Source organism: Neoarius graeffei, chromosome 5 (assembly GCF_027579695.1).
Source record: "Neoarius graeffei isolate fNeoGra1 chromosome 5, fNeoGra1.pri, whole genome shotgun sequence".
Taxonomy (NCBI): domain Eukaryota; kingdom Metazoa; phylum Chordata; class Actinopteri; order Siluriformes; family Ariidae; genus Neoarius; species Neoarius graeffei.
Genome location: NC_083573.1, coordinates 68724184 through 68736405, shown reverse-complemented (window position 1 = coordinate 68736405; position 12222 = coordinate 68724184). Strand labels below are relative to the sequence as shown.

The 12222-nt window shown below is 41.8% G+C and overlaps 1 protein-coding gene across 9 annotated transcripts in view; it reads right to left on the bottom strand.

The window, feature by feature from the left end:
- plecb (plectin b) overlaps positions 1–12222 on the bottom strand; it is a 213574-nt gene that overhangs the window by 48116 nt on the left and 153236 nt on the right. For 5 of the 9 annotated variants that reach the window (XM_060922295.1, XM_060922288.1, XM_060922289.1 and 2 more), the window contains exons 3-5: positions 5378–5392; positions 1707–1796; positions 102–179 (exon numbers count right to left, since the gene is read on the bottom strand). In XM_060922295.1, the coding sequence (XP_060778278.1) occupies positions 102–179; positions 1707–1796; positions 5378–5392 (183 nt within the window). The remainder of the gene's footprint in view (positions 1–101; positions 180–1706; positions 1797–5377; positions 5393–12222) is intronic. The other 4 variants (XM_060922290.1, XM_060922291.1, XM_060922296.1 and 1 more) reach the window with 1 other exon arrangement.

The following is a 12222-nucleotide window of genomic DNA, read 5'->3' as shown; positions in this document are numbered from 1 at the left end:
AGAAATTTAACCGAAATCCTATGAAATTTTTTTTTTTTTGTTTTAAAGATATCAAGAAAGACAGGTTCATTGTCTTCTTATATCAGTAGAAGGTTTCTTACCTGCCGGTGTTTGAGGAAATCCAGTGCTATCTGTACATTCTGAAGTTTGTGGAATCGCATACGTCCTTTTTCTCGAGGCTGAAGGAATGAAGGAAAAGTGAAAATGGAGGAAGACAGACATGAGACAAAGACTGTAAATTTTCACTGAGGTGGAATCCATAGCCCATACTCATGCAATAAACAGTGAAAGACATATTTGAACTAATGTCGATTTCCTCTCTGGCTCCGAAACATAAAGCCATAAAGGATGCTTAAAGACAAGGCCAACAACTGATGAGCAATCAAGTGCAGCTTTTCATGGAAGTTTAGGCCAATTAATGGTAAGTATAACCATAATAATGACAAACAATGAATGTCTGATACATCTGCCACATTGGTTACACACCCAAAACATGATCTTGAGGTTCAGATTGATGAAAGCCGAAGAAGAAGAAGAAGAAGAAGAAGAAGAAGAAGAACCAATAATTCATGCAACAGGCAAGCTCATTATCCTGTTCATAGCGTTCAGATCATTCATGACTTTAAATCACATTTGCACAAAGCATAAGTAAATTACATACTATAAACCTTCAAAGTATTTGAAAGATTTTTTTTTATTTTATGACCTTATACAAAAGGTTGTTTCATTTAATTTGGCATCATAACAATCCAATCCAATTTAAATGAGCCAACACCAGTTTTTTTTTTAATCAAGTTTAAATATAACTGATGCATTTTTCCATTACACTTAAAAAAAAATAAAATAAAATCCTAAAAAATAAAGTCGTCGACCGTACTTTTTTGACAAGAGCTCATATACAGGCTGTCCACTGATGCACCCATGCTATCACATCAAGGAAAAAGATCTAAATGACAAACCCACTCACCAACCGCAAGTTCCTCACAACGTCCCTCTCCCTCGACTAGCCCCAGCAAGAGCAGTGAAAAGAGAGGAGGCAAAGCCAGTACACAGAGATAGGGAGGGATAGAAGGAGATGGAGGCAGAGAAGGAAGAGAAGGAGTCACACAGGTGCCACACAGTTCAATGAGATAAAGGCATTGAGTGGACTGTGAGGTTAACGTGTTATGGCCAAGAGGAAACGCGATACTGAAGCATGGCATTGAGCCAGATGTGAACAAAAAGTTCACAAAAGTCATCTGAAACCCAGTGTTTTGGGTGTGATGTGTGTTAGCAGTTAAATCTCTGGATTTGGATAATAAATTGAAAACGTTTAGAAGTTAAATTAAAAAAAAAAAAAAAAAAGATGACGTTTCTTTGACTAGATCCCAATAGATCAAGATCAATTTAACTTAGCAAATACAGATCTCATGATTAAGAAAACACACACACATACATATATATATATATATATATATATATATATACACATATATATACATATATATATATATATATACACACATATATATATATATATATATATATATTTTTTTTTTTAAATATTTAGAAGTGGTTTGTATTGGCCTAAGCTTCTTTTAGGAGTAGTTCAGCTTCACTCCAGGCCCAGGGATGGGATGGGTACAGTATTTTGGGTGTAGGGTTGTTGAGTTGGGCTGCAGACAGTGAACAGAGTCATTCAGAGTTATACAGGCACTGAGGCTCACCAGTGTATCCCCGGACAGCACCTCCAGCAGAGAGATCAAGTTATGTCCATCTCTCAGGTCTTCGTACAGATCGGTCACATGACGCTGTGCCTGAGGGCAAACAGAGCATAGAGTCATCAAAGATCATATTATGCCTTAATGATTACTAGCCCTTTAAGGTGAAGCAACATTTTATTCCAGCACACTAATCTTTACTCTTCTCAGTAACCAAGTATCAGCTTCAAATACACACGGGAGAGGAATGCATACCCGCAGGCAGGAAAGCAACCCTGACTTTAGTACAGACACATCTGCCAACATACCAGCTGCCTCCCATTTCCACAGATGGTTTAGTAGACTCATAGGGTTCTGATGGTATATTGAAATAATCCCCTATACCCTTTTTTCCCTTTTTTACACAAAACCAAAAAGGTACACATACACTGCAAAAAAAAAAAAAAAAACTAAAAATTGAATTTGAGGAGAAAATTCCTTAATACTAGTGAAGTTATCTTGCGGCATGGACAGATAATTTTACTTGACAAGACATCTTGGATTAAAGGTGGGGTATGAGATTTTTTCAGTAGTATTTTTTACCATATTGCTTGAAAAGCTCCTCACACCCATGTTGCAAGCAGTACAATAGAAGGTTTGACCCAAAAACAAAATATTTTAATCCAGTCTACAGTGTAAAATAAAGGAAAAACGCCATCCAATCCTATCGAGGTACCACCTCAAAATGATTGGATACTGACACGTCAATCAGACTGAAGCCCGCGAGCAGCCCATCCCTTGTGTGTGTGTGTGTGTGTGTGTGTGTGTGTGTGTGTGTGTGTGTGAGAGAGAGAGAGAGAGAGAGAGAGAGAGAGAGAGCGAGCAGCCCCTCCCCCAACCTGTGCGCTGCGAGCAGAGTGTCACAGGATTTTCTCAGTGTGCTCCCTCCAAACAACGGGGATTTACACAAAAACGGAAGGAGATATTCACAAAATTATTTCACAGTGAGCGCCACAAGGCTCTCCTGAACACACTGATTTAATTTTTTTGTCTGTAGTGTAAAAAATGAGGTCACTAGAGCGAGTTAAAAACGAGTGACTTTTCTGCTAAGCTTATAATGGCAGTCTATGGGGCTGCGCGCCTGCCCTCTCCTCACTTTCAGGCTTCTCATTCAAAAACTACAAGTCCTATCGTGTAGGTAGACACATTGTGTGAATCAGGACAAGTGTGGCTACTACTTTTGAGAAAATTGTGTGTGGAGTGAAAATTGGGGCTGAAAACACAGTTTAAATGAGAAAGCTTGAGCTATTTTTCCAAGCTCTCTACACTCTCCACTGGTGTGTAACGCAATAGACACCCATTATAAAGGCTGATTTTCTCAGGCTTTATAAGGGGGAGGGGGGGGTGGAGAAGCGGGGGGTGGGAGCATGGCGAGGGAGGTCGTGTTTCTTTTCAAAATATGGCTTGCAGGAACCGTTATTCCAAAATCTCGTACCCCACCTTTAAGTTGGTTACAATCTAGAACTAGTTTTAATAATCTCAGAGTTGGTGTCTTGTATTCTTCTAACAGGAAATGCGAGATCGTTTCAACTATATTCAAGATATTCTAACTTAAGATATAATTTTTGCAGTGTAGAAGAATACAAGACACCAACTCTGAGATTATTAAAACTAGTTCTAGATTGTAACCAACTTATTCCAAGATGTCTTGTCAAGTAAAATTATTTGTCCATGCAGCAAGATAATTTCACTAGTATTAAGGAATTTTCTCCTCAAATTCAGTTTTTAGTTTTTTACAGTGTATACGTACACAATTATGTTTTGGGTCAATGGCCATAGAGAACTAAGCAGCGATTTTAAGAATATGTGTGGTGGCCTGGGAAAACCCTTAACATGACAATATTTTGGACAAATAAAAAGTTCAGAATCATACAGGCTTTCCCAAACTGAAATACGTTTAGAAAAGTGAAAAGGAGGGGAAAAAAAAAACACGTAGAAAAAGTTTCCAATTCCAACTGAGAGAAAGGTGCGTCTCAGACATTTTGACAGCTGATATCTTCTTCTTCCTCCTTATCCACTGTTGCCAGGTCAGGGTCTGTGTGGACCCTACTGAGCCACATGTCCTATTAAATTGGAGCATGGTTTTATGCTAAATGCCCTTCCTGCCGCAACCCTCCCATTTCTGGGCTTGGGAAACAACCATTCATACACATGGGCAATTTAGAGGAGCCAATTAGCCTAACTGCATGTCTTTGAACTGTGGGAGAAAACCATACAGACACGGGGAGAACAAGCAAACTCCACACAGAAAGGTCCACTGGGCTCAAACCCAGAACCTTCTTGCTGTGAGGTGACAGTGCTCACCACTACACCACCGTGCCGTCCATTTTGACAGCTGATCTCTCATTACAAAAATTTGATTATACTTATTTCCATTTCGCATAGAGCAATCCAGCAACTTAAAGTATAACCTTCACTGTTTGAGGAAGGGGGCGGCACGGTGGTGTAGTAGTTAGCACTATCGCCTCGCAGCAAGAAGGTCCAGCAGCTGGCAAGGGCCTTTCTGTGTGGAGTTTGCATGTTCTCCCCGTGTCTGCGTGGGTTTCCTCCGGGTGCTCCGGTTTCCCCCACAGTCCAAAGACATGCAGGTTAGGTTAACTGGTGACTAAATTGACCGCAGGTGTGAATGTGAGTTTGTCTCGGTGTCAGCCCTGTGATGACCTGGCGACTTGTCCAGGGTGTACCCCGCCTCTCGCCCATAGTCAGCTGGGATAGGCTCCAGCTTGCCTGTGACCCTGTAGAACAGGATAAAGCGGCTACAGTGGTGTAGTGGTTAGCATGATCACCTCACAGCAAAAAGGTTCCGGGTTCGAACCCAGTGGCTGGCGGGGGCCTTTCTGTGTGGAGTTTGCATGTTCTCCCCGTGTCTGCGTGGGTTTCCTCCGGGTGCTCCGGTTTCCCCCACAGTCCAAAGACATGCAGTTAGGTTAACATGGGGTGGCCTTGGGCTGAGGTGCCCTTGAGCAAGGTACCGAACCCCTGACTGCTCCCTGGGCGCTGTAGTGTGGCTGTGCACTGCTCTGGGTGTGTGTGTGTGTGTGTGTCTTTTTTCACTGTTTCAGATGGGTTAAATGCAGAGGATTAATTTCACTGTGCTTGAAATGTGCATGTGACAAAGGTTTCTTCTTCTTCTTTTTCTTACAGGTCATGGATGGATGGGATGGATGTTTAGATGTCTTTAGGCAGACTGACTAAGTTGTATGTGTTATATAGCCTGAAAAACACTATTTTTTCCTTGTTTGCCAGAAATCAGACACTGATATCCGGTGGGTTTTTCCCCAAACTGCCACACATATTGTTTTAAACCCCCCAGCGCTGCAACTCATTAAAACATTTCAGAAAACAAAAGGGTGCTGTAATGGTGCATGTAAAACACCCAAGTAATGAGAGAGTACGGTAAAAGCCTTGTGGATGACTTCTGCTGCTGTTTTGTTGAAAAGAAAAAAAAAATTATATATATCTGTAAGCAATTTGTTTTTAAGTCAAGATCACATTTCTTCATACTTAAAGTCACAGCATAAGAAGCTCCACAATAAAGGAAAAAAAAAATCCCCTGGAGGAGAGAGGGGAAGCTCATGCAGATCAGGAAATGCAGCAGATGCCAGTTGTGCTGGGGCTTGTGTGCACATGCTACCTACCTCTGCTCTCTGGTGCTGCAGGAGAAGAGGCATGAAATGAGCAAAGAGAGCAATAATGAAAAAAGGAGAAAAGAAGGAAAGGCAATTAAGTGATCATCAATGAATACACCCCAAAGTGCACTAGGTTGACAAAAATAAAAAGTTGACTTTGCAATTGGAGACATTTATAAATATGAATTATGCACATTCATAAATTATAGAAGCTGTTTATGATCTAGAGGAATGCATTGTGTACTAAGTAATTAATAATTAATTCACACATGAAGCTTTATATAGCAGTACTAGATTCATCTGCAAGTTATTTATTTATTTATTTATTAGCCAGGCACCGCCCGAACCGATAATTACATCATCAGTTTAATCAGACACAAGGTATGCCACCACTCTTGCCGGAGCAGATGGGGGTTAGGTGCCTTGCTCAAGGGCACTTCAGCCAGTCCTGCTGGTCCAGGGAATCAAATCAGCAACCTTTTGGTCCCAAAACTGCTTCTCTAACCATTAGGCCACAGCACCCCCATATTCATGTGCAAACATCAGCCAAAAGCTTGTATTCTACATCTTATCATTTACATAATAATCTTAACTGCGCTGCCTCTAATGGCCCTTTTCCACTACCCTTTTTCAGCTCACTTCAGCTCGCTTCAGCTCACTTCAGCCCGACACGGCTCGCGTTTCGACTACCAAAAAACAGCACGACTCAGCTCGCTTCAGCCCTGCTTAGCCCCTAAAACTCGCACCGTTTTGGAGTGGGGCTGAAGCGAGCCAAACCGTGCCGAGTGGGGCTGGGGCGTGAGGAGACACTCCCCTGTGCACTGATTGGTGAGGAGGAGTGTCCTCACATGCCCACACACGCCCCGCGAGCACGCTGGGATCTGTAAACACCGTAAACCCGGAAGAAGGAGAATTACGAATTACGAGAATTATGAAGCCTTATGCGCCTCGCCTCATCTATACGCTCTTGCCAGTATCTGTTGGCGTTGTCGGTGACAACAAGCCACAGCACCAAGACCAGCAACACTAACGACTCCATGTCCTCCATGTTTATTGTTTACTATTCGGGTCGTGAGACTACCGCTTAAAAGCTCACTGATGTCACTGTTTGCGCCCACTTCCAGCCAGCACGGTTCAGCGCGGTTGTAGTCGAAATGCAACTCCAACAGCCCCGCTCAGCTCGACTCAGCACGGCACGGCTCAGCCCAACTCAGCCGCGTTTGTAGTGGAAAAGCGGCATAAGGGAACAGTTTTCAGGACCTCCAGAAAGTCCACAAAGTGATAAAGTTGACTGTTTGGAGGGCCCTAAGAGCCACTGCTTGAATTAAAACCTAACTGATGTCTGCACTGTTCATGTTTTGATGGATATGACAGAAGTTGTACTGCTGTCAAAGTAATTCTCTCTTTTATGATGCTAAAACCTTTAATTAACGTTCCAAACTGTCATCACAAACACTAATCCTAACATATAAATATAGAACCATGATAACTAGTATGGCGGCACGGTGGCGTAGTGGTTAGCGCTAGTTTGCATGTTCTCCCCGTGTCCGCGTGGGTTTCCTCCGGGTGCTCCGGTTTCCCCCACAGTCCAAAGACATGCAGGTTAGGTTAACTGGTGACTCTAAATTGACCGTAGGTGTGAATGTTTGTCTATGTGTCAGCCCTGTGATGACCTGGCGACTTGTCCAGGGTGTACCCCGCCTTTCGCCCGTAGTCAGCTGGGATAGGCTCCAGCTTGCCTGCGACCCTGTAGAACAGGATAAAGCGGCTAGAGATAATGAGATGAGAGGAGATAACTAGTATAACACAGAGCAGTATAAATACAGCACAATCATTTTTACACCTCTCTTTTTTTCTGATACACCCAACCTACAAACACAAAACAAATTTTCTTGTTATTTATGCTTTCATGTTCATGATGCTAAAATGCAATGTGCAGGTTTAACCACTAGGGATCACTATTGTAACATGTATTAACTATCAAAGTGCCTTCAACATTCCACTACGTCATGCTGCCTCTGCCTGCCTAATTTAACCAGAGGAACATTTGCTGAGTGAAATGTAGAGGTGTAAGTAATAAACTACAACACAGACACCATTATGTTCCCATCCCTGTCTATAGTGCCTCAGTTTTCACACCGCTTACTGACTCCATAATTAATAAGATCAGTCCATCAACACAAAGCAATACTCTGCTGTTGTGTTATGTTAAGGAGACGCTATTAGTCTTATTGTGTTCATTCTAAAGCTGTTGACATGTAAAAGCCAGTGTAAAATTAGCACTCTGTTAGTTATAATATTTTATCACTGTCTGGCTTTCAGTAACTATGTATAGAGTCATCCAGCAGCATTGCACTGTCTGATGAGGAAACATTGATACAGATGGATTTGTGGTTGTATCCAAAGCAAACAGTGAGGAAGCCTGGGGTTGGTTTGCTAAATAACGCAAGAAAGCTCCTTGATTTCACAGACCATCTTAAGTCAAAACCTCTTAAGTTTCTCTCTCGATATATACTCCATCCATCCATTATCCGTAGCCGCTTATCCTGTACAGGGTCGCGGGGAAGCTGGAGCCTATCCCAGCTGACTGGGCGAGAGGTGGGGTACACCCTGGACAAGTCGCCAGGTTATCGCAGGGCTGACACAGAGACAAACAACCATTCACACTCACATTCACACCTACAGTCAGTTTAGAGCCACCAGTTAACCTAACCTGCATGTCTTTGGGGGAAACCAGAGCACCTGGAAGAAACCCACGCAGACACAGCATGCAAACTCCACACAGAAAGGCCCTCGCTAGTCACTGGGCTCGAACCCAAGACAGCGCTAACCACTACACCACCGTGCAGCCGTACTAGTAACATGTCATCTATTTTAACATCCTTTAGTAGAGCTGGAACCTGATTCTCTCATGGAACTGCTGCACTGGTGAAATCCATTTTGCACAGTTATATCTTGGTCTAGTAAAGCAGGCAGGCCCATGAAGCAAGCTCAAACTGAACTAGCCTGAATACAGCCTCAGAATCACAGGCCTCGTTTATATATATATATATATATATATATATACACACACACACACACACACACACACAACCCCGATTCCAAAAAAGTTGGGACAAAGTACAAATTGTAAATAAAAACGGAATGCAATAATTTACAAATCTCAAAAACTGATATTGTATTCACAATAGAACATAGACAACATATCAAATGTCGAAAGTGAGACATTTTGAAATTTCATGCCAAATATTGGCTCATTTGAAATTTCATGACAGCAACACATCTCAAAAAAGTTGGGACAGGGGCAATAAGAGGCTGGAAAAGTTAAAGGTACAAAAAAGGAACAGCTGGAGGACCAAATTGCAACTCATTAGGTCAATTGGCAATAGGTCATTAACATGACTGGGTATAAAAAGAGCATCTTGGAGTGGCAGCGGCTCTCAGAAGTAAAGATGGGAAGAGGATCACCAATCCCCCTAATTCTGCGCCGACAAATAGTGGAGCAATATCAGAAAAGAGTTTGACAGTGTAAAATTGCAAAGAGTTTGAACATATCATCTACAGTGCATAATATCATCAAAAGATTCAGAGAATCTGGAAGAATCTCTGTGCGTAAGGGTCAAGGCCAGAAAACCATACTGGGTGCCCGTGATCTTCGGGCCCTTAGACGGCACTGCATCACATACAGGCGTTCTTCTGTATTGGAAATCACAAAATGGGCTCAGGAATATTTCCAGAGAACATTATCTGTGAACACAATTCACTGTGCCATCCACCGTTGCCAGCTAAAACTCTATAGTTCAAAGAAGAAGCCGTATCTAAACATGATCCAGAAGCGCAGACGTCTTCTCTGGGCCAAGGCTCATTTAAAATGGACTGTGGCAAAGTGGAAAACTGTTCTGTGGTCAGACGAATCAAAATTTGAAGTTCTTTATGGAAATCAGGGACGCCGTGTCATTCGGACTAAAGAGGAGAAGGACGACCCAAGTTGTTATCAGCGCTCAGTTCAGAAGCCTGCATCTCTGATGGTATGGGGTTGCATTAGTGCGTGTGGCATGGGCAGCTTACACATCTGGAAACACGCCATCAATGCTGAAAGGTATATCCAGGTTCTAGAGCAGCATATGCTCCCATCCAGACGACGTCTCTTTCAGGGAAGACCTTGCATTTTCCAACATGACAATGACAAACCACATACTGCATCAATTACAGCATCATGGCTGCATAGAAGAAGGGTCCGGGTACTGAACTGGCCAGCCTGCAGTCCAGATCTTTCACCCATAGAAAACATTTGGCGCATCATAAAATGGAAGATACGACAAAAAAGACCTAAGACAGTTGAGCAACTAGAATCCTACATTAGACATGAATGGGTTAACATTTGTATCCCTAAACTTGAGCAACTTGTCTCCTCAGTCCCCAGACGTTTACAGACTGTTGTAAAGAGAAAAGGGGATGTCTCACAGTGGTAAACATGGCCTTGTCCCAACTTTTTTGAGATGTGTTGTTGTCATGAAATTTAAAATCACCTAATTTTTCTCTTTAAATGATACATTTTCTCAGTTTAAACATTTGATATGTCATCTATGTTCTATTCTGAATAAAATATGGAATTTTGAAACTTTCACATCATTGCATTCCGTTTTTATTTACAATTTGTACTTTGTCCCAACTTTTTTGGAATCGGGGTTGTATGTATATATATCACACACACCACTTTTAAGATTATAATCACTGCAGTGGCATTCTTTAAATGAATGTCAGAGGAAATTCATGTATGGCTGAGGGGAGACAGATTGCTGCTGCAGGTCTAAGGCAGACAGTCAGCCACCCGCAACCAAACACACAGACTACTGGAGGCCAGTCTGCCTCTTCAGACGAACAAAATGCATCCAGATGTGTCTGACTCACCCTCTCATTCACACACAAACTCTCCAAACAGTTTTCAGCTAAGTGTTGTGATTCTGGCATTACCCTGGACTTTTGCAGAATAGGCTTTTGTGCAAGAACATTTTTTCTTTATGGCTTAATGAATAGGAGTCTGTAGTCTTCTGGAGGCTGATCAGTATAAACAGAAAGTCCATGTTATTGCTTCCAACTTCGCAGCTGCTTTTGTAAAATAAAAACAAAAGTGCTCTGAGAGCACAATATCCCCTGCTGGCAACTATATCTATGCTATAAGGTGCTTAATACACCCTCATGAAATTGTCGAAGTACAAGTTTGGTAATCAAGGGCTGTAACTCTGGTAAAATGCGACTGAATTGAACGAAATCGCAATATGCGTGTTACCGACAAAGTATCCAGTCAAGTTTCGTGAAATTCCTCCAAAAACTTGAGAGAGGAGTTGATTTCAGAAGGTCAGTATCCTTCCCGGGACGGACGGACGGACAGACAGACATTGCCATGACATAATCCCCCTTTGGGCCTTTCGGTCAGCAGGGGATAAAAAAAAAAAAAAAAAAAAAAGACCTGTGATATTTTTATGCAACAAAAGCTGATTTTCTTAACAAATAAAAAAGTCAAGAGGGATAAGTTAGCCTTTTATAATCCATCTTTCCTCTTTCAGAACCCCTCACTATCCTGAATGGACTAAGATAAATTGGCTGGTCTTTAGCAATAATTACAAGGCTCTGACTGAAGTACACTATGGGATAGGAGCGATGAATAGTTTCCTGACAACATGCTTTTACACCACTGGTGTAAAATTCACTCTCTACAATAACACTTCTGTTGCCTGGGTGGAAAATATACTGCAGATTTACATGTATTCAAGTTGGCAGACCTGCGTATCCAAAGTGATCTATAAATAAGGCCGTATGTTCTGCAGAGGGAATAAAGTCAGTCAGTTCATTCCTCCATCATAATATAGAAGAGTTTCAGACACGGTGATACAGTATCATCAAGTGCCTTTCACTCACTGACTCACTACTTGGGCTAGAATAATATCTTATGAGTTTAAAAACAACAGCAACAAAAAGTTATATAGACAGGAATCAATAACTCGCTGTAAGCAGCTAAAATGAGAGAGTGGACTGAGGTGAAGAGGGGCAAAAGATGCATTTTAATTCAAGACCAGACGTGCTGCTGAGTTTTGAATTTGTTTGCGACATGCAAGCTGGTGAGCAGGCAAGTACAGAGCTGCAGTCGTGCCTGGATGAAGATTGTTGTTGCTTTTTCCAACAGGTATATAACCTGATCTTTCTCATATGATACAGGTTAAAATAATGAGACATAGCGGTATGGATAGAATATGTTGTGCTGAGAATGATCAGAATAACAACGATTAATCAAGAGAGTCTATAATCTATAAGAGTTGAGGAGACGTTCAGAGAGATGGTCAGAGATGTCCATGTTGTATTTTAAAGCACAGGGGCTCAAACCTTTCACAGCCAGGGAGCACTTTAACTGTATATTAAATTCAAAAGAAGCCTTCAGAGTGGATTTTTTAAAGTGCATATCACGGGTAAATTCAGGAGCAAGATCAATGTAATTCTCCTAATTTATATTAAACTTTGGTCAAATATCTGTAACATTCTGCATTCTCTGCAATTGTTTTACCTTGCGCAATACCAGAAAAATTCAGTTGAAATCAAGCCATTTGAGGCGAATTGGTCCGCCTCTGAAAAAACTTGGCATTTGGATTTCCCGGCAAACACTGATTTTCGTGACGTCGCGTGCGGGACGCCTCCCTCTGAATCCTACGTCAGCGCTGGTTTGTTTATGAGAAAACGACCTGGTGGTTTTCTGCACATTTCTTCAACGTTATCACGTAATTATTAAAATGGTTAACAGATGTATTGTAGGAGAGTGTAGCAACACCAATCATGATGGGATTAGTACTCATCGTTTCCCA